This window comes from Egretta garzetta, unplaced genomic scaffold, assembly GCF_000687185.1.
Source record: "Egretta garzetta isolate BGI_Z169 unplaced genomic scaffold, ASM68718v1 scaffold29, whole genome shotgun sequence".
Classification (NCBI taxonomy): domain Eukaryota; kingdom Metazoa; phylum Chordata; class Aves; order Pelecaniformes; family Ardeidae; genus Egretta; species Egretta garzetta.
In genome coordinates this window covers 1,311,693-1,335,752 of record NW_009260796.1, presented here as the reverse complement: position 1 = coordinate 1,335,752, position 24,060 = coordinate 1,311,693, and the positions used below count along the sequence as shown (strand labels likewise).

Below are 24,060 nucleotides of genomic sequence, written 5' to 3'. Positions count from 1 at the left end.
CCGGGCTCCCCCTCTCCGCTGGAGAGTTCGCCGTCGCCGCTCGGTCCGTGGTTCCTGCCCGCGGGTTGGGCGGGTACTCCCTGCCCGGGGCTCTGCTCTGCATCGCCGGGCTGTGGAGTTCGTGCTGCTCGGCGCGCTCTCTGTTGGGCTGTGGTCCCTCTCCCTGTCCCTGCCATCTGCTAACTCGTATGTGGCAGCGGTTTTCACGCCCCAGCGAGCAGGTCGTGACAGGTCCGCCCCGGGGTTGCGTTTCCTGCCGGCAATTTCCTGGGTGTTTCCAGCTCCTCTTTAAGTGATGGGGTTTGTAATCGTATTTCCTTTAGTCGTCTCTTTCAAAAAAAAAAAAACCAACAAAAATAAAAAAAAAACCACCTTTACACCTTTCAGCCTTTCTAAAAGGAGGGGGGGTGGGGGTGTGTCTGTTGGGATCTCTGGTAAACTGTTTTGCCGTCGTGGCTGTTTCTGCAGCTTGCTGGGAAGCACAGCATCAGTGCTAGGGACGTTTCCACGGTGGAGCTTGGGCTGCACGTACAGATGGTTAAGTGCTTTGTGCCCTGCCTGGACTTCTCAGTAAATGCTTGGGTTTCAGTTGTCAGGTCAGCTCATGCCGTAACACCCAAAGGCAGTTAACAGAGCAGAACCAGGCCGCTTAAAAGATGTTATCTTAAAGTCCTCTGACAGAGGTTACATTTGTGCAGACTGAAAGCTAACACAGATTAATTTCTTGTCGTGTATTTATTATTTAACAAGTTTTCTATATTCTCTCACAGCTAATACTTGTGTGTGTAGGTTCTTCTGAATTTTAGGACCTGTTTTATTAGTGACACAATGTTCTGAAGTTTAATTTGCATGTGCTTTTTCCTTTTTGTTTTTAGGTCGTTTTAATCTGCTCACAGTAGTTTAATCAGCCAATATTTTGAATAACAAGGAAAAAATGATGTCAAGACAGGCCTTTCTCTGCAGTTTGGGATCTCTGTATTTGTCCCTTCTGTTTGTGTTTCTTCTAATGGATGTTTATGCAAGGCCTGCAAATAATTCGGCCCTCAAAGAAAAGCCAGCTGACAGTAAAGATGAGAATGAGATCTTGCCCCCAGATCATTTGAATGGGGTCAAAATGGAGATGGATGGACACCTTAACAAAGAATTTCATCAAGAAGTTTTTCTAGGAAAAGAGATGGAAGAGTTTGACGAAGATTCAGAACCCAGAAAAAACAGGAAGAAGCTCACTGTCATCTTTTCAAAGTAAGTTTTTTACATTGCCAAAACCATTGCAACTCTCATCTTCAGAGTAAAATCAGCAAATTTTTCTGTAACGTTTAGAAATTGCCATGGTGAGGGGGGAGAGCATCATACTATAAGCACTGTGTTCATGTTATTAAGGTTTAACATACCTGTATAAACCAGTCTCAGTGAGAATGACTCTCAAGATATGCAATCGGTATACAGGATTGGTGCTGTGGTCTGGTAAAATTGATGACAAAACATACTGTTTCTATGTGGAAAAAAAAAAAACCCACTACATAGCCTCTTGAGGTATAAAGATTAATACTACTTTTTACTGGTTTCCTGGCTCAATGAATAATCAATCACACCTGTATTTCAGATCAAGGAATTAGTAAGGAAGGGCTGGATTCCCATGCAATGAATCTGGAGGGTGGGAGTTTGTTCCAGTTGTGTTCTAGCAGTTGTATGCTCTATGGCTTGGCTTTGCTGTAAGTTTGGTTTCAGTTGGCAATCTAAGTCTCTTATTTATTGTTTGGTCTTATATTCCATATGGGTCTTGGTTTTGTTTCTATTTTGACTTCTACAAATAAATGCAGAGGAAAAACACTGAAAAGACAATAGCAAAGGCAGAAGGGGGAAAAAAAAGGACAGACAAGCAATGGGGTAAGACTGTGGTAAACAAACTAATGGTTGCTTTCTGTTCATAAAACTTTTGAGTAGATGCTAAGTGTCTAAAATTTGAGTGTTTCAAATGAACTACCTGAAGTTTAAAAATAATTATGCCTAACTGCATATACCAAGAATTCAGAAATGGTCAGGACCGCTTTCTTCACTAAGTTAGCAGTGTTGTTACAAAACATTTAGTTCCTTTGAATTTAGAAAAAGAGAATGAAACATGAGAATAGAAAGATTAAGTTTTTCTTTTGTAGCCTTTTTGAAGACTTCATCTAGCTCTTTACTGTGTGTGAAAATACTAACTTCACTTTTAATCACTAAAGGATTTTTCCTTTTATAAAGCACTTCTTGTGCTAGATAAGGTTTGTGTCAGCTGATAAACTGTCAGATGTTTGGAGGTCACTAAGCATCAGGGAAATGGAAATCAAAATCAGTGCATACTTTTAGACGCTAGGTGGCAGAATTGGCTTTATTTGCATTTTTGCAATGGAGGATTATTTTTATTGGAATGGCTTAAATTACATTGGTGCTCTTAATGCTGATGGTGGTGCGGGCACGCACATATACTTGAGATAAAATGAGAAGGCTTAACAAAGTGGTGGGTTTTTTTTTCTGCGAACTTCTCATTAACACAAAAATTATCAATAACAACATTGGATTTTTTTTCTCTTGTGTTCTCCTGAGTAAAGGTAGCTAAAGCAGATAGGCAAACTGGAGTGCCTTTTTCATTTAGAGTAGAATCCTTTATTACTGTGTCTACTATTTAGACCACTCACTTCATTGGTAGGAAATACACAAATATTAAGATTGTGCTTAGAAGATTTCATTTTCTTTATTGCTATATGTTTGTTGGAAACATTCAACTGGTGGTTAGGAAATTGTCATTCAGAGATTGTAAACTCTATTCATTTCTGCCTGTTTGTTATGAAAGAGGCTGGTTTAGGAAGCTTAAAGCAATTGGATTCAAGATCAACTTCACTCGGATACTTAAAATTACACTCTGTCAGATGATCAGATTAGAAATGTAGAGAAGCATTCTGAGGAATTTGGTTGCTTTCTGGACATACTCTTAAAGGCTGAGTGAAAAGAGGAAACGCTGTGAACTTCTGTGAAAAGCTAGTAAGTCTCAGGCTTCCAGATGCTCTGGAAATATCTTCTCTGAAGACATAAAGAAGGCACACAATGTGGTTTTAGTTAATGAAAGCTGCGATTCTGTGGCGTGCCAGTATGATAGAAAGTAGTCAATTCAAAGCATAAATTATTGTCTAATAGGATTACTGAAAATAAAGTTGAAACATGGAAGAAAACCCCTCCAAACCATGTTTTTCTAGACAAGCGAGCTATATGTGACTGAAAGAGCCAGTGGCATTTCATACTCTGTATTTCAGTTTCTGAAGTCACTCTTTACTGGGAGGACAAGCCTTACTTGTCTACAGAAGTGTTTTTTTACAAATTAACCAGTACTTCTACTTTGCCCTGTGAAACTAGGGTATGGTGCAGAAAATACTGGGTGCATCTTTTCAGTCTTCATTCCCTGCCAAGGGTAAGTGTTCAGGCACCTTTAGGTCAAGAAAATCTGTGAGAGGGGCTTACTTGACATCCTTCCTTGTTGTACTTCTCATAATTGCAAAAAACCCAGTAGTGTCCATATAAATAGTTTAAATTAGCCTGGGATCTATAGATTTTTCTATTCTTTTGCTGTACGGTGTAGTTTAGCTTATGCAGGTGGGTGTTGATGGGAGGGAAGGAGGAAGGATATTGAAAGCAATCAAGTGTATTTATGGCGACGCTGATTTTGCTAAATCAATGGCATTGGGTGCTAGAATTCAATTTGGTGAGCCTTGCTTCTAAGGGTCAGTTCTCTTGTAAGTTAAATTACGTGTACTGAACGTGACTGATAAATTCAAGTACAGAAGAATGTAATGTATGTGGCTTTCTATCAGGGTGTGTTTGTGGTGATTGGAGTTACCTCTGTGAGTTTGAGAGTTGAGTATCCTTCTAGCATCTGCATTTTGCTGATGTTTTCAGCTACTTAGCAGCAGCCCTAGCTGTGATTTAAAAATTAAAAGTTTTGTGTTAGCTGAGTGCATTACTTTGGTCATTCATCAGTTCACAGGCTTAAATACACCTTCTGTTAACTACTGCTATGTATGGAGGTTTTTACGTTTGGTTTTTTCATCTTGTTTACAAGTAATGAACTTACCCTTTCCTAAATCAGAACTCGTTCTGAATCCCACAGTGCTTGTTAGTGTAGCTCTCAGACTTTTACAGCTGTGACTGTGTTCACACTGCACAAGGAAGTGGTTTTGGCAAGATCTGTGCCCCTTTTCTTAATCTCAGCTTTCTCTCGCAGCCTAACACAGTATTCATTTCTACTGATATGCATTCTGTCTATGGCGGGAAGATGCCGTAATGACGGCCGATGTTGGCCAATAGCAGGTAAAATAAAAAATGAGGAGAAGGGGATGTTTTAAGCTTTTCTGTTTTGGTATCTTTGGTTTAGATTACTGTTGTGGTGTAATGCCAGCTGGCAACTAAGCACCATACAGCCGCTCGCTCACCCTCCCCTCCCTGTAGGATGGGGGGGAGAATGGGAAGGGCAAAAGTAAGGAAACTTGTGGGTTGAGATAAGAATGGTTTCGTGATTGAAATAATATAAAATCATAATAAATTGTAATGAAAAGGAAAACAACAAAAAGAAAGAGAGAGAGAAACAAAATCCAAGAAAAACAAGTGATGCAACCACCAACTGATGCCCAGTTAGTCCCTGAGTACCGATTGCTGCCCCCCCAGTTTATATGTTGAGCATGACGTCATATGGTATGGCATAGCCCTTTGGCCAGTTTTGGCCAGCTATCCTGGCTATGCTCCCTCCCAGCTTCTTGTGTACCTCCTCACTGGCAGAGCATGGGGAGCTGTCAAGTCTTTGACTTAGTATAAGCACTCCATACAAACTTTGCCACATGGGTTGTGTGCACTTGACTTCATCTGCGTCTTTGGATAATTGTTTGCTGTCCAGGTCATCATAAATCACCTCCGGCACAGCTAATTCCTGTAGGTACTGGATACCTCTCTTCATGGGGAAAATGGGGAATTATTCTTCCTCCTCTTGTTCTCGTGATGGCCCTGCTTCCTCGCTGGTGGGACAGTGTGCTTCTTCCTCCTGCTCTCTTCTAGGAGGAGCTACTTCATCCCTTTTTAAATGAGCTGACTTCCACTTCCAATATTTCTTCCTGTGTGTAGGGGTGACTGATACCGGCATGGCTTGGTTCTTTAGTTTAGCTGCAGTGCCTGTTGCGGCGCTTGGAGTAATGCCTGTTGGTTTGTTTTCCCTCTCTTTTCCCTGAGGGTGCTGCATAATACCGACCAGCATTTGGTAGATGCTAGCCAGAGCCCAGCACAGTGCAATAAGTTGTGCCTCTTTGGAATAACATAACATTAACATTTTTTTTATTTCAAGCGTTCTATCACTTCATCAGGATACTGTAGTTGTTTGGGAGTGAAGTCCCAGACCACTGGAGATGAGAAGTTCTCTAAGTACCTGCCCATATTCTACTTGCCGTGCCACCTGTGACCATCTAAGTCTTGGGTCAGATCTCTGGGTAAATTTTTAAAAATAGTTATTTAACCCTAAACAAGACTTGAAATGCATTGAGGAGGCATAGCAATAGGAGCATGCTGGCGTGAACATCCCAGGGATATTCAAAATTTTTGAGAGCTGGTGTAACTAGCCTGAAGAAGAAAGGGAGGGTGAAAGAGCAGGGGAAAGCAACCCCCTGTCTTCCCTGTAGGTTGGTTCTCAGAGGAGAAAAGGTGAAGAGTGTCATTATTAATAATTTCCGAGAGATGGCACCTGAGGTATGGAGGTGATAGCGATACCATGTACAAATACCAGATTAGGCTCTTGACCAGTAATATTATCATACCATAAAATGATGTTACACAGAACAGCAAAATAATAATCCTGATCCATCTCCCTGAAGTGATAAAGAGCACTGCAGGAAATATATACAGCAAGTAAGAATTTACATAACACAACCATGCAAACAAATAAAACATTGTCACCAGCAACTATTAAACTAATATAATGCATGCTTCTAACAAATTTATTTTAACATGCTCTGGTCAGATCTGTTGTTATCTCAACCCTTCGAGCCCCATGTTGGGTACCAAAAAAGACTGTTGTGGTGTAACCCCAGCTGGCAATGAAGCACAACACAGCCGCCCCTCCCAGTAGGATGGGGGAGAGAATGGGAAGGGCATGAAAATCTGAGTCATTGCAGACTTGTGAACTGCTGTAGTAGAACAAAAGTGTACTTTCATCAGCTAGAAGAGCAATAAATGAGATGTTTGCTACCTTTCTCCCTAGTTACAATGTGATTTAGATGGAAAGTACAGCTTGGAAGTAGTAAGTTTGATAGCTTTGATCTAAGGAAACTAGAATGTTAAATGTTGAGGGGAAAATGCTTTGTTTTCCCTTCTCATTTTTGATAGTACCTATTCCTGTCGTGAATGAATTCATGAAGCTTGTTGCAAATCCTGTTCGCTACGCCAAGTTGTCACAAATGAGTGTCTTTACACAATTTTGATTTAGTAGTGGGTTAGCATTTATTTCTGCCTTTACAGCAAATCACAGGATTTGATTGTGATATTTTAATAGCACTCAATCATCAGTTGATTAACAAAGTGATTCGACAAAATTAATTAAAACAATTATATAGTTACAGATTCGAAGATGGCAAGGTTCACTCTATTACTGCATGGAAAAAGCATACAAAGGAAGTTGTTACACTTGAGGTAGAATGATTCACAGAGATTGTGAATGCAGAGGAGAAGGAAGACCCTCCCATTGAGTTGTGAGGTTTGGAGTAGACCCCCTTGCTTTCTAACTGTCTCAGGGAGGAGTCTAGGTGTGGCTAGGTCCAATCTTAGTCCCAGACTTGGTCAATGGTTTATGTCTAAGGATAATTGTGTCTAGCAGCAGCTTAAGGTTTGCTCACAGTTTTAAAGTGGATCGCAAGATTTTTAGCAGGACTTGATCATTGACTAAATGAACATTCACTGCATTAGTAATTAAATCACTCATCTATAGACTACTTAAATTGATTCACACATGCATACACACACAAACATAACAATATCCATTATATATATATATAAAAATATATATAAGGGTATACCCATTAAAACCTCCCCTAGAGTTCAGTGAAATACATCAAATATCTTGGCATTTGTTAAAGGCTGAGGGGCTGAGCCTTAAGGAGTGGAAGGTTTCAGCCCAGGCTCCTCTGTCGGTATTTGGTGATGGACCTCTGATTTTTGCAAACTTAAGAGCCTGCAAACTCTGAGAGGTGTCCCACTCGGAGGGAGGTGCTGGTCACAGGCTACTGCGGTGCAGGAGAGCTCAGAGGGGCTCACTTTGAACTGCTGTTTTCTAGGGTCATGAGATGATTTGCTTGTAAACTGTCATCCTGACTGCAATCCAGCTGGAGATTACTGAAATCCCAGTAACAGTGGTACCGCTTTGCTTGGGTTATAACAATGGTACCGCTCCACTTAGGCTGTGACCGTGGCATTGCTCTGCTTAGTTGCAGCTGAGGTCTGGTGTGCTTCAAGGCTGTCAGGGGTAACTGGTGGTTTCTTGTTCTGTCCCCTGCCTTGACCAGTCAAACAGTGTTTCTAGCATATGCGGTGCCTCTCCCGCCTCAGCCAGGTAGGAGTTTCTGGTACAATTAAGGGGTGCTTAACTGACCAACTCACTGCTCAAAGGCTGTGGTCTGGCAGGAATTCCTGAAGTCGTAAAGTGGTTGAAGTGAGAAAAGGTTGTGTGTGGGGAGGGGAAGACGCACCACCACAATTCCGTATCAAAACCCCCGTTTGCTCACCTGGTAAGTGCAAGGTGGTGTGAGTGGAACGTGACCATTTTACTGGTCTTGTCATTGATACTGAAAAGTTGCTGATCCTGAGCCTATACATACATTTGTGGTAAGATGTGATACAATATTTAAAACCACTGCATTTATTAATACAGCGAAGCGTTGTAGACTAGTGCTAGGGTTGTTATTTTGCTTAAGCTTTTAACATTTAGTTGACATTTAAAGGCAAATCACATATTTAATAACTTTAGTTTCAATGATAACACTTCAGTACTGTTAAGACAGCGATACAAACAGATAAAAAAAGCCAGAGTCAAGTTGGGGTTTTTTATTGTGTTTTTTGTTTTGTTTTTTTTTTTTTTAACTTGAACAAGAGTGGTTTTGGTATGCTTTAAATAGAACCTTGCCTCCTAAATGTTAGTGATGTCTTTTCAGTTTTAAACATTGTTATATCTTTTTTTAATAAATACTTAATGATATGCTCAGAAACCCCTTTAAAGTGGCATGTTACTGGTTTTGTATTTGTTCTTCAACTGTAATTTTTATATTAACTTATTTTTAATGAAATAAATATTAATGGAATTAATGGTGTGGCAGTGTATCTTAATACAGTAAAGTAGTATTGGTAGCATGTTAAGGAGAGCAGTGGATTGTCAGGTTGGACACTTACTGATCATTTTAGTTGGATAGGAAAAGTTCAGTTCATAGCTCAGTAGCACTGAGTACAAGCATATCCTCTGACAAAGCAAAGTGAGCCTGACAACTCGGAAGCCTAGTGGAGAGCAAATGTATGTGCAGAACTTTTAAATGTGTTAAGAATTAAAAACTATCAGCTGTTATGTGTTATCAGTGATCAAGGTGTAATAGAGGAAACTTGGTTTGTTTGTTGGGTTTTTTTTTTTTCCAGTTACAAGTACTACAGTCAAAGTATTAAATAGTTTGAGAGTCCTTGCACAAAGGTTATTCACATTGTATTTTAATTGTTTTTAATGGTCACGACAGTTGTGGTGTGGTCTAGGCAGACACAGGAAGGCAGCTGATCAGTAAGCTTCAGACATCTTGGAAGATCAAGGTAAAAAGGACTTAGATGTCCTGTGCAGTGTGCCCAGGTGGCCAAGTGGGCCAATGGCATCCTGGCTTGTATCAGGAATAGTGTGACCAGCAGGACAAGGGAAGTCATCGTGCCCCTGTACTCGGTGCTGGTGAGGCCGCACCTCGAATACTGTGTTCAGTTTTGGGCCCCTCACTACAAGAAGGATGTTGCATTGCTGGAGCATGTCCAGAGGAGAGCAACCAAGCTGGTGAGGGGTCTGGAGCACAAGTCATACGAGGAACGGCTGAGGGAACTGGGGTTGTTTAGTCTGGAGAAGAGGAGGCTGAGGGGAGACCTGATCGCCCTCTACAGCTACCTGAAAGGAGGCTGTAGTGAGGTGGGGGTCGGCCTCTTCTCCCTGGTAACAGATGATAGGACGAGGGGGAATGGTTTGAAGCTGCGCCAGGGCAGGTTTAGGTTAGATATTAGGAAAAACTTCTTCACTGAAAGGGTTGTCAGGCTCTGGAATGGGCTGCCCAGGGAGGTGGTAGAGTCCCCATCCTTGGAGGTATTTAAAAGAAGGATGGATGAGGTGGTTAGGGACAGGGTTTAGTGGTGGGATGGCAGGGTTAGGTTCAAGGTTGGACTCGATGATCTTAAAGGTCTTTTCCAACCAAAGTGATTCCATGATTCCAGAAGGAGTTAATGGTTTGAGAGAATGTTAGAGAAGAAATGTTTCAAAGTAGTGAAAGTCTGCAGCAACTGGCAGTTAACAATTCTGAACCAATAGGAAATGAACTAATGTGCCGTGAGTGATGTATTTGTGGTTTCTTCTACTTAAAAATTTTACTCAAAACCATAATATTGAAATGAGTTAACTTACAGCAAAGTGAAGTATGGCTGAATGTTTTTCACTGAGTAGCGACCTAGATATTGTAATTACTTAAATTTAATTATGAAACAAATGGCAAACTTGCTACTTGTTTACTCTGTAGTTCAAAGAATGTACAATTTCTCAGAGAGGGTTATAGATACACTCCTTTCTATAGCAACTTTGGTTTGTTGTTGTTGAATAAAGTATTTAATTTGGAATCTAAAAATATACCTCACCCTCATCCCCCCCCCCCCCCCCCCCCCGAAAATCTAAATCTTGTTTGTTATTCATCCATAGGGTGGATATAAATAATGATAAAAAAATAGGTGCGAAAGAGATGCAGCGCTGGATCATGGAAAAGACAGGTGAACATTTCCAGGAAGCTGTGGAAGAGAATAAAATGCACTTCCGAGCTGTGGACCCTGATGGTGATGGTAAGATGAACGATTCCTCCATCTATTGATGACATCTTAAGTCAGTTGCTAGTAGCCAAACTTACTGGCTGCTCTTCAGATGTGCTGTGACAAACTCCCAAGTTCCTTTGGACTGCAAGTAATCACAGGAGTTTTGATCTGTCCAGAAGACAACAGAGCAAAGTAGTAATGTGCTCCAGTCAGCATTGTAGTTACATGTTGACTATTATGTTATTTAACTTGTGGTCATAGGAAATTGTAACAAGTCAAGTGGTTCTGCCAGGGATGGGGTGAGGATGGTGACATAAATAGGTTATTTTCACAAGGCCTGTCTGGTATAAAGAAACATAAAAGTGACTCAGGTGATAGTTTTCATATTGCCATTCATAAGCTTAGTGTGATGGTTATAGTGCTGAACCAAAATATTTTAGCACATGCTGTTTTTAAGTAATGAGACCAAAAGTTCATCATTTAAGCATACTATGTCATGTCTGAGATGTGGCTCTTTCTTACAGGCCATGTGTCCTGGGATGAATATAAAGTTAAATTTTTGGCAAGTAAGGGCTTTAATGAAAAAGAGATTGCAGAGAAGATCAGAAACAATGAAGAGTTGAAAATAGATGAAGAAAGTAAGTGCAGACTGTTGGCGTGTTGTTTTTTTTTTTTACTTTCCTGAAGTCTGAATGTCAAAACTGTTCTTAATATGAATGTTTTAGTTGTTGTTCTGCTTCTACACAAATGTAGAATGTGTAAGTCAGAAGACAGAAATACTAGGCTTCTTTCCAACTCAAATCTGCCTTCCCAACACTCTTGATGTAAATATTTAACACTGAAAAATCCGGGTTGCTTATTTGTTACTGCTTGTTTGAATAGTTTTCAGTTATTTAACAGTCTGCTAAAACTTGCCAGACCCGTGTTGTCTGTGGACCGTTGTGTTGTTAATGTGGGAACTGGGTCCCCTGTTGCTCCAAATGAAAAGGAGCTGCTATACACAATTCCTGTTCTAAAATTGAGGGGTGTAGGTGCCAAACAGTGTTGTATTTAAATGGGTATGTGCTTAGGCACTGCAAAGTGTACTAGAAGGTAATAGCAGGAGGTTTTTTCCTGTTTCATTTAAGATCTCTATAGAGAGAGATTGATTCTTTAGGTTAGTGAGATTGATCATTTCTTCCTTATTACTTTTGAAACTTTCATTTGAATCTGGCTTGGTATAAATATGGCAACTCTTAACAGAGTAATCTCCCTGCTCCCCCCCGTCTAAAAGCATTTAAATTTACTGTTAAGTAAAACATGAAGCCTTAGACTTTCCTTGCAGGAATTAGTCATTTAAAAATGGGTTATGTTATATTTTCCATTTATCAAAAAGCAACTAAAATGCAAATGGGCCTTTGAATTTTATGGCAGGGAAAACACCTGTGCAGTGTGTTTTATGGCAGTGTGGTTAACTACAGTTTACAGGAATGCTCATCAGATAACACATTTGCTGAATAAGGGAAGTGTGTGCATAATCATTTTTCTACCTAGGTAATAAGACTTGTTTGGGAAAATCAAATTGGTTATCTACCGCTTCCTGAGGATGATAGGCAAAACTTATTTTCATACTCTAGTGCAGTGTAGAAGTACTCTTTTTTTGGTCTGTATAATAAAAAATAACTGAACGTGTGGATCTTAAGGCATGTTCTGAGTCTTGTGCAGAAGCATGCTACAGTTTAGATGCCAGGCCAAAACTAGGGACACAACTTCATGTAATTTATGCAGATAATGATGCTTTCAACTGATGACCGACAGTTGAGTTTCGTTTAAGACTGAGTAAGAAAGTTAGGGGAAGGGAGATTGACTTGTGACTTCTAACATTTGGGGTTGGCTACACTGGAAAACCATAAGCAAGTGATTTGATTATTCTGTGTTTGCTTGTGTCCTTGATATAACTAAAACTTGCTATTTACAAACTTGCCCTGAGATTCATATTATGACTCTGAAGGATTTCTTCACTCTTCACAAAAAAACATCCAGTGAAGACTTAACTTTTCACTGCAACTAGCAGCGACCGTTGGGTTTTTTTTCCTCTTGTAACTCAACAACCAAAAGCATGCAGGAACTATTTATGATAGTTTCTTAAATTAAGAAGAAAGTTTATTATCTGAAGACTGTAGCCTTTCAGTGTTTTTAAAACTTGTGAAAAGCAAATGCTTCAGATTTGTGTTTGTTAATGTATTTTGCAGATAGCAGGCTGTGCTACAGACAGGTTTTTTTTCCAGTGTGTCATTTAGAAAATGCCTACACTAGAAAAAGAATACTTTATACAGGTATTTTTTTCCTGTTCGGTTATGTTCAGGACCACTAGGTGCACATAATATTCATGTTGTGTGTTGCAGGGTGGTTTTTTTCTTCAAATCAGATGCATGGTTTTAGTGGAAACTCATGTAGAAATTATGATTCTCAGTTGAGTTTAGGAAAAATTCACTTATACCATGCAGACAAGCACTTTTTAAGATGAAATGGAAGTGGAAATGTAAAGTGATTTTGGTGCTGAAGTATCTGTTCTGCTGAAGTATCTTCTTCTTCAACTTGCATTTGCTTCTTGCAGCAAAAATATTTCCCTTTATTAAATTACAGTGATAACTAAAACATACGCAGCGTTAAGGTCTGAAGTCAGAGTGCTTTCTGGTAAAGAATAGACAAGGTAGCTAAAAGGAGTAATAAGTACTCATGTCCTTAAGTAACTGAAAACTAAATGCATTTCATGGTGCTGTGCTTAGCTTCTGTTCTTGATGTTTCCAAACTTTCTTTTGTAGAGCTACCCTCTTAAATCTCTCATAGTTACAATGAATCACGTTTTTAGGCTGAAATACCGGATGATGTATTTGAGTCTAAGGATGTAAGTTCTCTCTGAGTAGGTGATTCTTTTAAATTCTGTGACTTTGACAAGGCAAAGGAAGAAGGGAGGAGGAGAGGCAGGGCAGAAGTCTCTTTGTAGCTTCCCTTGTCCTCTGCTTTATGGCTTTGCTTATTCTGCCTTTTCAGTTAGATGCTTTGTAAAGAACAGCTGTCCATTGAAATGCATTGTTGATTGCTGTAAAAACTAGGCTTTTATTTTTCTTTTTCACAATCTGTTGAATACAATTCTTAAGCTTAATTCATATATGTAGTTTTGTGGGTTGTGAGGGTGCTATCTGGAAGTGCAGCGTGGCTGGAGAAAAAAACGCTGTACCTAAATTGTGTGCAGTATGCATAATTCGATCATCACTTTGTGGTCGATCACTGTACCATTTTAATTAACTCAAATCCTGTGAGCTTCAACATACCTAAAAAATGTTCAAAACAGTAATACAACTGGGTTTGGTTTAGATAATGTTGTATTAAGAAATGCCAAGTTAAAATAAGAAAAGTTGTGTTGTAACATTGGAGTAATAAAATGCGTCCCCTTGCTCATGCTTGGAACCACTGTGTTGGCGAAGAATACTTTCTTACCTGTGGTCAACTTAACAAGTGCTGTAGAGTAGAATAAACCTGTGTAGTGCTATTAGCCAAAGCGCTAGTACACTTGTGCTTCACAGATCAGAAGCATCTTTCTAGATTTAATGATAGTCGCATTATTTAGTCTTAGAAGTAAACACGCTAAACATTAAAGGATTTGTTGTTTTGTGGTTGTTATTTGGGTAGGAAAAGAATTGGTTGACACTTCTTTCTTGTAGATATTAACTAAGTGTGCAATGTCACAATTGCAATACATGGAGATAGTGAGTCTGAAGAATATTTAGAATTTGAAGAATGTTTTGGCTATCTCAATGCGCAGGACTGGTTTGAAGTAGAAAACAAAAATTATTTGTTCAGAAAAAAGGTTCCACTGGTATTCAGGCAGGTGAAAGATTGCTGTTGGTAGTGGGCTTCAGTGAAAATAAGAAATGGGAGCAACAAGTACTGAACAAAGTTGGATTATTCATACCTCCTACCAAAACCAACTAACAATACTGCGAGGACAATACTCTTCCCTTGTTGAATTGAAGTTTTGAAACAGGTGTATGTAAATCTTTATTTTCATCTCCTAATTTCAGTTCAGTTGTTCTATTAAAGGATCTTTCCTAGAGTTTCAGCACAAACTAGATGAGACTAACTGCTTTGTTTCACCTCAGCACCTGCTTTTCTTGGGAGTTGAAGTGTAAAGTAAGTGGTTCATAGGTCGTCCTTGTCTAAACAATTGAGTAACAAGGGAAAGTATGTTTTAAGAACTTTAAGTAAATAGAACATGATAGCTTAAATCTTTTTCTTAAATTTCTAGCACAGGAAGTTTTAGATAACCTGAAGGATCGGTGGTATCAAGCTGACAACCCGCCTCCTGATCTGTTGTTGAATGAAGAAGAATTCTTGTCCTTTCTTCATCCAGAACATAGCAGGGGAATGCTGAAATTCATGGTGAAAGAAATCATCCGAGATTTGGGTATGCTATTTTAAAACACATTTCTTAGGAGTTGTTTACTTGCAAACTATTTTATTGGGTAGATGTTGTTAGGTCACTGCTCTGTCATGGGTTAATCTGAAATTTTGGCACATCTTGTTTCCTCTCTTCTACACATTTTCTAATGTGATGAGTAAGAAAAACAAACTGTTAGCTAAAATGCTGACATCTCTATGGAGTTGTTTGTGTATTTCTCAAGACTAAATTTAGCCTCTGGTTGTTAAGGAGCAGCGCAACATTATATGTTAGAAAGGTATTCTGAGTATTTCATACAAAGATCATCAGCTGACACTATTTCACCCAGGTGGTGCTGCATTGTAGGGTCACTATAGCAATAGTAGAAAAGGTTTGATTAATAGTAAAATACTATAAAATATATTGATATGTATGTTCTGTCAGGAGGGCGTTAATTGCTTTGTACTTTCCCAGTACACAACCATGTGGCGTACAGTCATGAATGTGGAAATAAATGGTTGAAGTTTCTAAGAAAATTATTATTTTTTTTTAAATTCATAATTATTGGCACACATGAGTTTTTGGTTTTTTTTATATTGAGTCAAGTGTGTTGCATATTTAAAACTGCTAGAACATCTGAATTTAAAAAAAAAAGAGATATGAAGAGCTATGACTTTTCTGGTTGTTTGCTTAAGTAATATTATAAATATGAAGAGTTTTCAGTGAAAATTGAGTGTGACACACGCAGACAGAACAACTCCACTGTGCAGTGTTTTATGAGGGTTAATTTACCTGAGCGCTAATACAAGGAGAGACTGCATACAGCTGGAAGAAAATTTCTGTTGCAGTAGACTGTTGAATAAACAAACAATTAAAAAACAAAAAAAGCCCAGGTTGCCACCTAGTGTGTCCTTCAGGACCAGTAAAATTCTTTTTGTTTAGTATATTGATTAGTGTATGGTTTTTAGCCTTATAAAACATTGCATATGTGCAGAGAGTTTTTGGCTAACCAAAGGTATAAATGGTAAGTGTTCTTTCTGCTGGGTCAGGATTGTGCACTGCTGAAACCAGACAGACTGTAGGAATGACATCTCTGACATGAAGGAATTTCTCATTTTTAATGGGCACTAAGCAAATACTTTTCAGTTACTATGTATTTCTCTTGTAGATCAAGACGGAGATAAGAAACTTACCCTTTCAGAGTTCATTTCATTACCTGTGGGTACTGTAGAGAACCAGCAAGCTCAAGATATTGATGATGACTGGGTGAAAGACAGAAGGAAGGAATTTGAGGAGGTAATCGATGCTAACCATGATGGTATTGTCACAATGGAAGAGCTAGAGGTAAGTCTTCCTCAAGTAGTTAGTTCTAGTGTTTTTAAAACCAATAGTTGGTTTTTAAATACAGAATTGAAACTGCTTTAGAGAATGTGAGGTCCAAAAATATTTGAATTAACAGTACGGTGTGTGTGCCGCCTTTACAAAAGTTTGGATTATGGTGGTGTTCTACAGCGCTTGCAGATAGCGTTTTTAGGCTGTTTGTTAGAGGAGGGGGAGTTTTCCTAGCATAACTGTTATTCATAGGTATGCTTTTTTAGGGTTTTTTTGTCACATAGACACTTGTATGGATATGGAGTGCATGAAAGCAAGTCATAGACTCATAGGTGCGCTAGTTAATGGGACAATGAATCATACTTTCAGTTGCAAAAGGAGTAACCGGCAACCTATATATTCATTGAGAAAAAAAAAAAAAAGAAAAACAAAACCAAACCAAAAAAACCCAACGACCAACAAGCCCTGGGGCCCCAGTAGCCTAGAAAATAGCAGAGATCTCTTGTCTTTCAGAGTGTTTTTCTTTTTTTAAAAAAAACAGATTATTATTTGCAAGTGTGGATTCTGGTTTGTGGCCTTTTTGGACTTTGATTTGCAGAAGTAAGGCTTCCTTCTAATAATTCCGTCTGCAGAAGGGTCTACCGAACAACATGAAATATTTTGCACCCTGTAGTTGTGGCCTTTTGGTGGCCAATGGAGGAGGCTTGTGGCTCATTTCTGTCTTTTCTTCCTTTCTGTATGTTAGAATGTACTTTGACTAGCAGAATTCAAACTGAAGCATAGGCAGTGTGAAAGGAGAACCTCTAAAATGTTGGTCGTCTCCCTGAGAAAGGATGAATGCTAAAGTTCCTAACTTTCTCAGTATGCAAATATGTGGATATGAACGATAGTGGTAGTACAGGTAAACAGTTATATTGTGACACAGACAATGTTAATAGTCTTTTTACTGAGAATTTTCTTTTAGAAATAGCTGTTTTATCTGTGAAGTCTTTGTATATGTATACACACAGAGATGCACGCACATATATGTCACATTTTCTGGGAGGAAATTGAAGATAATCTTGAGTCTTCTATGTCATGAACTGAAGCGCGCTGCTTGAAAACTTAATCTATTTCAAGTTAGGTGAAGGAGCAAAATGCTTTGTTTCTGAGACTTCTGACCTTTGTAATGTCTGCCTGGTGGTTTAAAATGGAATAACAAAGTTCTAAATTGAACGTGTTCTAAAAAGATTATCTCCAGAAACAAGAAAATGTAGGTCATGCAGATTGACAGTGTGCCACTTTTTAATTTTGAGTTGGTATTTCTTCATAAAAACCACCAGATTTGATAGTGAGTTTAGTTTGCAACCAAAATGTCACAAATATTTTTATTGTAGACACTGGCATAAGCTGAGAAAATCTAGGTTTCTGTTAGAACAGGCACGGAAGCAATGAATGGAAAAATAGCTAGGAGGTAGATGTAAGCCTGTTAAAAAGATGTGCTAACACTTTTTTCCATGGCTTAAGTTCACTTTGGGATGGCTTATGTTGGTCTCATAATTGCTGAAGCTTACATAGAGCTAAAGTTCATAATTCTGATGTGTGGAAATGTGTGCTTAGTGATTGAAAATTATTTTCTGACTTGTTTTAGGAATATATGGATCCTATGAATGAATACAATGCCCTAAATGAAGCGAAGCAAATGATAGCGGTAGCAGATGAAAATCAAAACCATCACTTGGAGCTGGAGGAGATCCTGAAATACAGTGAATACTTCACCGGCAGCAAGCTTATGGACTATGCACGGAATGTCCATGAGGAGTTCTGATCCTGCTCAGTTTTCCAGAGCTCTGAAGCACTTTCTTGCTTTCAAAAAAGAAAAAAAAAAAAATCCAACTCCCAAACAGACAGAAAGTTACTTTGCTGCTATCTGTGTTCTATGCCTACAGTGTGTTGTCCTAGACTTAAAACAAACTTCCGTCCATACGTAAGATCTACAGTTCTGTTGCCTTTGGTATGAGGGGAAAAAAAAAAGTCCATGAATAATGGGGCAGGTACTGGACTACATCAGTTTGCCCTGGTTTGTACTGAAGTTTCAGCTGCTTTTGGCTAATGATGTTTGGTGGAGGCTTCTTAAATATTTAACTCTTCTTGTTGCCCTCATAGCTGCTGATCTATGGAAATCACAAATAACTCTGAAAGATGTTGGCTTTTGTAAAGGGGATTGTGGTTCAAATACGTGTGTTCTGACCTCGTGAGAATATCCATACTTAGGCTGATTGGCTAAACTTCTAGTATTTTTCTCAGTGCATCTCAACCTACTTACGTATTGTTGAGAATTTAATACAAGTTCTCACTCCATCTCTGAACTATCTTTAGAAGCTGTGGGGAAGAATTTATTTTAAATGTTACAGAGAAACTCTTCTGCATCTACTTTAAAAAAAAAACCTGTGTGACAGGTTTTGTGTTTGCAGCTGCACTGGGAATGTGAGCGGTTTGAGATTGCTTATGTCTTAAAAAATCAAGTTTTATTCTAAAATGAAACAATGGGGAAGGTTTCTTTGTGGTTTTAAAGGTGTTGGACAGAGCAGTGGGATTCATCTAGGTGTGTAATTATTACTGAACTAAAATTCCTGTTAAAAGTAGTATAATTACTTGCCTCTGTGCAAATTAATAATGCTGATGAACTCATGAATAATGAAGCTGGGGGAAATACAGGCTTTGCTTTTGAACTGCTTTTGCCAGAGCAATGTACATTCAGCATTTGGAAAGCTTTTTAATCAGTCTGGTTTTGGGTAATCTCTGAAAGCATCTTGCAACACAAGGGTCATATCCACTACTGTCTAAAATAGAAAATTTATTTTTACTCTGGTTCCATCTTTGCTGTAAAAACCCCTCTTTCCGAAGGGTTGTCTGAAAATCCAAGTGAGATGTTATATTTGATTAAATTTATTCTCTTAATATAATGTAAATATAAGTATTGCTGTCCGTTTCTGTTTAAGTATTCCCTCTGGGTTGTGTGTTTGTGGGTTTTGTTTTTGTTGTGTGTTTTTGTTTTTTTTTTTTTTTTTTTTTTTTTGTTAAATGGCTTGTATCAGAGTCTTTTTATATACATATACCTTTTTTCATTAAATATTTTTCTCCGTGCTTTGGAAATGTTGCTGTTTTTAGGCTTGTCAGTGAGTAAGAAAAACCGAAACTCTTCAGAGGACAGACAAAATACGCTTTAGAAAGAACTGTAAGACAGGGATAAATTCAGTTGATAATCTCATGTTAAAATGAGCTTAGACCACCTGCTGCGTTTGTCAGCCCCTGCTACCTTCCACCCCTCTACCAATGCCCCACGTGTACTTGATTGCAGGGTGGTGAGGTTTTAATACGACTAGAATCTGGAGATGTTCAAAACAAAATCCTGTGTCTAAAAAGGTGGTGCTTAGCAGAAGTCATAGGTATGGCTGGTTTAGATTAATTGGCAAGTATCTAGGCTTTACTTTGCTGTTTTAACTAAGGCTTCATAAATACGCAATGACCTGCACTTCAAACTAACACAAAATTATACATGTAAGCATACAGTTCTGCAATGTGGTTGTTTGCAGTCTAGTTAAGACAGAAGTTTTAGCAATATTAGTTGATAATTCTCTAAAGGTCCTGACTGCATTCTTGTATTACACTCTAGTTGTTTGCACAGATCAATTATTTAGATGTAATTTGAGCGGACAAGTTGTATCTTGTCACAACCTGGTGCTCAGAAAGCAAGCGCTGGTTTGCAGAGGGATTCCTGAGCAACTGAAATATGGTGATGAAATTTGGAACTTTATCTGTCACCAGAGGTGAAGATTATGCATACTCAGTTTTATCTTCTGATAATGTGAGCATGGAATCCCTTTAAAATACAAGGTAAGAGTATTTAGCTAGCAATTGCGAAAATGTTGAAGTATGTACTGTTGTTGCAGTTATTTGCCACACACCTGATAAATCTGAAACTTGAGGAACCAATGTGAAAAATTCATTTTTAATGTATGCATGCAGTTGTGTACCCTAATGCGTTTTGTTTTTCTCTGCCAGGAATCAGGATCACATAACTAATGACTGTAAGGATAAAGTGGACTGCATGGTGAGATTTGGAGGTACCTGAGATTATTCCTGTCTTGGAATTTTAGAAGTTCAAACTATTCTAGTTTGTCTATTCTAATATTTTATATGCACTCAGTCTTTCTCAGTTTCTTGTCGGCCCTTTCCCATAGGGGAGCCCTTACTTGCCTGTAATCCGTAAGGAATCTAGTGACTTCTTTAAAGCCTTTTATTAAGCTCTAGTTTTGAGTTCCATGTTCTTTATGTTTTGGGTTTTTTTTCATGTACACAAACAATCCGCCTGCTGTTTATAGGACTTGCTATCTGAGTGCTACTCTCTTGTGGACAAAGGTTCATGTTTCTAGAATTCAAAACCTTGTATAGTATATCTAGGATAAGCATCTATAGTAAAAAATGATACATCTATATTAAATAAAATAGAGGGTCTTATTTCTGACCCATAGCATGGCTCAGCTCACCACTCTGAAGCTCTCCTCTCCTACTACAACCAGGCATCCAGGCTATTTTTTGGGAGCAGGCTGTGGCACATGTGATTCCCACGACAATGTAAAGCGGCATTTGAGAGAGGTTAATTTGCATTGGTGAAAATCCAGCCAAGGAGTGTGCTAGGTGCCAAATGCAGTGGTATAATTGCTGTCTTCTCTCCCTGTTCTATTCACTTGCAGAATGCGGCCACGTAAATGAATCTGGCAACACTTAAGGATGCCATACGTAAAAGTTGAATTCTCAAGATGGTATATGAAATTTGTGTGCTAACTGCTTTTATTAAATGAGCATTTAATTTGTATTAAAGTAACAAGGATATCAATGCTTCATCATCACTGTTCTGGTAATTTGGGTGTTTTCAGTTTAAATGTATATAGCAGATTTGTAACTTTACCTTGTTTGTGAACATCGTAAGAGTTTGCGTTTTCAGTTTCTTACTGAATAATAATTGACTTATTGAATAGGTAAAGTCTGCTACTGTTTGTGAAAGAGAATTGGGGGGAAAAAAAATCTGATTAAATAGTGCTGAGGGAATGACTGAGTCATGAGGCGTAAAGCCACTTAAATGGCATTGATACTACAGTGGGAAGAGATTTGCATATTTCCTGCATCCAGGTACTGACTGTGAAGGTAGTTGAAGTTCAGCTGATTTGGTTTACGTGCTCTGTCAGCTTTGCTCCCTTTTGGAAAGAATGGCTTTAAGGTATAAATACTTTTCCATAGCAGTTGTTTTCCAAAATGCTTAGAAAATAGGAGAAGTAGAAAAATAGTTACTGTTTTACCTCACTTCTGTCTCTCCTTCCACTCCTAAACAGTCTTACAGAAATTTAAGAAAGAAATGAAAAGCAGCAGCTCTGGGTAAAAAACATGCCATGGTGCTGATGTTCAGTCCTCCCAAATGCTGCAGGCTGATAGGATTCCAAATGTACTTCTGTTCCAATCAAATCTCCTTTGCATTTAGATGTAAATTGGCTGTAGAACTGCTTTGTCTGGGAAGACTGGCTAGGTTTTTTTAATTAACATAAACAAAACGTCTTTGACTACTGTAGGATGTCTTTACTTGGGCCTTGCATAAGATTTAGTCAAATCTCTTCGAACTGGAAGACCTGAAATTTAGATCCTAGATCAATAAGATCGAATTAGTAAAATTCTGATTAGTAAGCCCGGAAAGTTAAACCCACTAATTCCTAGTGTGATTGCTTTTTCCTCTACGTGCTTGTGTTAGATGAGGGCAAGCCTGCGATGCCAGTGTGCTATTCAGCCTCCTCCATTGCTGTCCCGTTGTTGCATAGCTGGATGGTGAAGCCTTCTGGGGGTTTGGATTCCAGAGTTAACATGCTTCTGTAGAACAAAATAGGCATCAAAAATGGCTGGTATGTGAATATTACATCCTTTGCTTTCACAGAGCGCACGTCTGCTGGAAGCTTTTATTTCCGTGGGAGCAAATGGCCAGGGGTAACACAAAGTCTCTGTTTTGGAGTCAGGAGCTTGCTTTTCTTCAATGGCAATGCAGGGAGTCTGATATTAAGAGTTGAAATGGAGACTGCAAATGCTTCTCATCTGTAGCTTTTGCTAGCTCCTGAGGGCAGTATCAAGATGACTGATGATTTGTGATTCCGCACTCCCCCTGAGAAATGTATTAACAACATTCTTTTTTTATGCAGCAATAAAAGTCACGGGTCTACCGTTGCCGTGAGACCAAGGGGAGAGAATCTGTTTGTACTGCGCCTTTTAAGGAGCAAGCCTATGTGGGCTATGTTTCATTTTACCTACGGGTCTCACCCGTAAAGGTTTTCAGATGTTACCTCTGTATTGCTTTAATACTCCTCTTTACAATAACAAGGATCATCTCTTCTAGTTCTGGCATTCAAAGGCCTGTGCTTTCATACCGTGTCGAGAGGTATGTACCTGGCTGGAGGCACTCTATTTTAAGGCTATGAAAATAAATCTTTTTGTAACACTATTCAGTAGGCTGTCTTTCTGCCTATGAATAATTTAGTTGTGAACTGCAAAAAACAGGTTTGTAGGGTGTGGGAAAAAAGATGGGGGCGTGGAGCACATGCTGGGAATTTCCCAGCAACTGACCTATGAATTTGCTCTGGTCACCAGCAGTTTAGAATCAGTTCTCCAAGAGTTTGCCGCTATCAGAATTTTGCTGGGACAGTAGGGCTGCAATATGGTAGCTGTAGGTTTTTATTCGTGTTTTTCTACTATTTTGTTCTTGCTGCTGGCCGTCACCATTAGCCATTGCTTGGAACTGAAATGCAAAGAACATCAATATCGTTTTGGAGAAAAGTGCTGCAAGGACTGTGCCCCTGGTAAGTAATTTTCACTGGATGTTGCTTGATGCAATATCTGTTAGTTAATAACCTACAGGTGGTAGAAAACAGCTTGATGGAAATGCAAATCAAATATAGGAAGCATAACATGGAAAAAAGCATTTTATGAGGAGACTTTTATATCAGTCTAGACTGACAAAGATTATTTCTCTAACATACTAAACTTAGGAATCCTCTTCTTTGAAAGAGATGCATATTCTTTAATTTCTATGCCTCAGCTTCCTTAATGTGTAATGTGTATTTTCATTGTGGGAGTATTAGCTGAGAAAAGGTGGTAGTATTCACGTTACTGTCCCTTACCTATCACATAAAGAAGCTCAGAAATATTGCATAATGATGGCGAACTTTAGGTATTAATTCTGTTGCTGAAGATGTTTTTTCAAGCTTTCTTTTGTAGCAAGGTTTATACTATTTAAGACTTGGTGTTTTTCTAAGGAAAAAGATACACTTGATTCATAGACAGAGATTAGCAAAGCTAGCGTGACAGAAAATGTACTTGTTTCCTCCTTTCTCGTAGAAACTGAAAGAGTCTGAATTCTGGGTTTTGCATGCATATGTGTGATTTTTTTTTTCCACAATCTTGAGTATCTCTGAAGGCAGTGCATTATTGAAGAGCACAAATGCAAAATATCAAACCTCAAATACTTTAATAGTTGGGATTTCATTATCGAAATGACTTAATGATGAAGAGTAACAACAATTAACGGGTAATATAGCTGTTCAAAGGGCAGTCCCCTTAACAGAAGGGGTTATTGTTAGTACAGCCAATATTGACTACGCCTAGAGGGAGTGTAGATCATGTCTGTTAATGCAGTTGCAACTTAAAATCTCGCCTATGGTTTTATGTGCATCTTTCAGAATAGTTCTCTTTTTGTAATGAAGTCTACTACACAAAATGGATGTGCTACGCAGTAGTAGTATATTCAGAAATGCCAACTGGAATAAATTCAACCTTAAATCTCAGATTTAAGGTTATTTATTTAATCTCGGCTGGGTGGCCGAGCCCAGAGAGTGGTGGTGAATGGAACTAAATCCAGTTGGCAGCCGGTCACAAGCGGTGTCCCCCAGGGCTCAGTCCTAGGGCCAGTCTTGTTTAATATCTTTATCAATGACCTGGATGAGGGGATTGAGTGTGCCCTCAGCAAATTTGCAGACGACACCAAACTGGGTGGCAGTGTTGATCTGCTTGAGGGGAGGAGGGCTCTGCAGAGAGACCTGGACAGGCTGGATCGATGGGCCGAGGCCAACTGCATGAGGTTCAACAAGGCCAAGTGCCGGGTCCTGCACTTTGGTCACAAGAACCCCATGCAGCGCTACAGGCTTGGG

General features: G+C 38.9%; 2 protein-coding genes across 5 annotated transcripts in view; both read left to right on the top strand.

The window, feature by feature from the left end:
- The window catches only part of SDF4 (stromal cell derived factor 4), an 18,467-nt gene extending 759 nt beyond the window's left edge, over window positions 1–17,708 (top strand). The window contains exons 2-7 of one of the 2 annotated variants that reach the window (XM_035902133.1): window positions 876–1,242; window positions 9,980–10,116; window positions 10,611–10,724; window positions 14,375–14,533; window positions 15,675–15,850; window positions 17,469–17,708. In XM_035902133.1, coding sequence (XP_035758026.1) covers window positions 935–1,242; window positions 9,980–10,116; window positions 10,611–10,724; window positions 14,375–14,533; window positions 15,675–15,850; window positions 17,469–17,645 — 1,071 coding nt within the window. In that variant the 5' untranslated portion in view covers window positions 876–934 and the 3' untranslated portion in view covers window positions 17,646–17,708. The remainder of the gene's footprint in view (window positions 1–875; window positions 1,243–9,979; window positions 10,117–10,610; window positions 10,725–14,374; window positions 14,534–15,674; window positions 15,851–17,468) is intronic. The other variant, XM_009646758.2, reaches the window with a different exon arrangement.
- Window positions 17,709–18,943: 1,235 nt separating this feature from the next.
- The window catches only part of TNFRSF4 (TNF receptor superfamily member 4), an 18,959-nt gene continuing 13,842 nt past the window's right edge, over window positions 18,944–24,060 (top strand). For all 3 annotated transcript variants that reach the window (XR_004843022.1, XM_035902130.1, XM_035902131.1), the window contains exon 1: window positions 18,944–22,713. Coding sequence is in view for 2 of the 3 variants with exons in the window: in XM_035902130.1 (XP_035758023.1) it covers window positions 22,572–22,713 (142 nt within the window). In the remaining variant the exon portion in view is untranslated. The remainder of the gene's footprint in view (window positions 22,714–24,060) is intronic.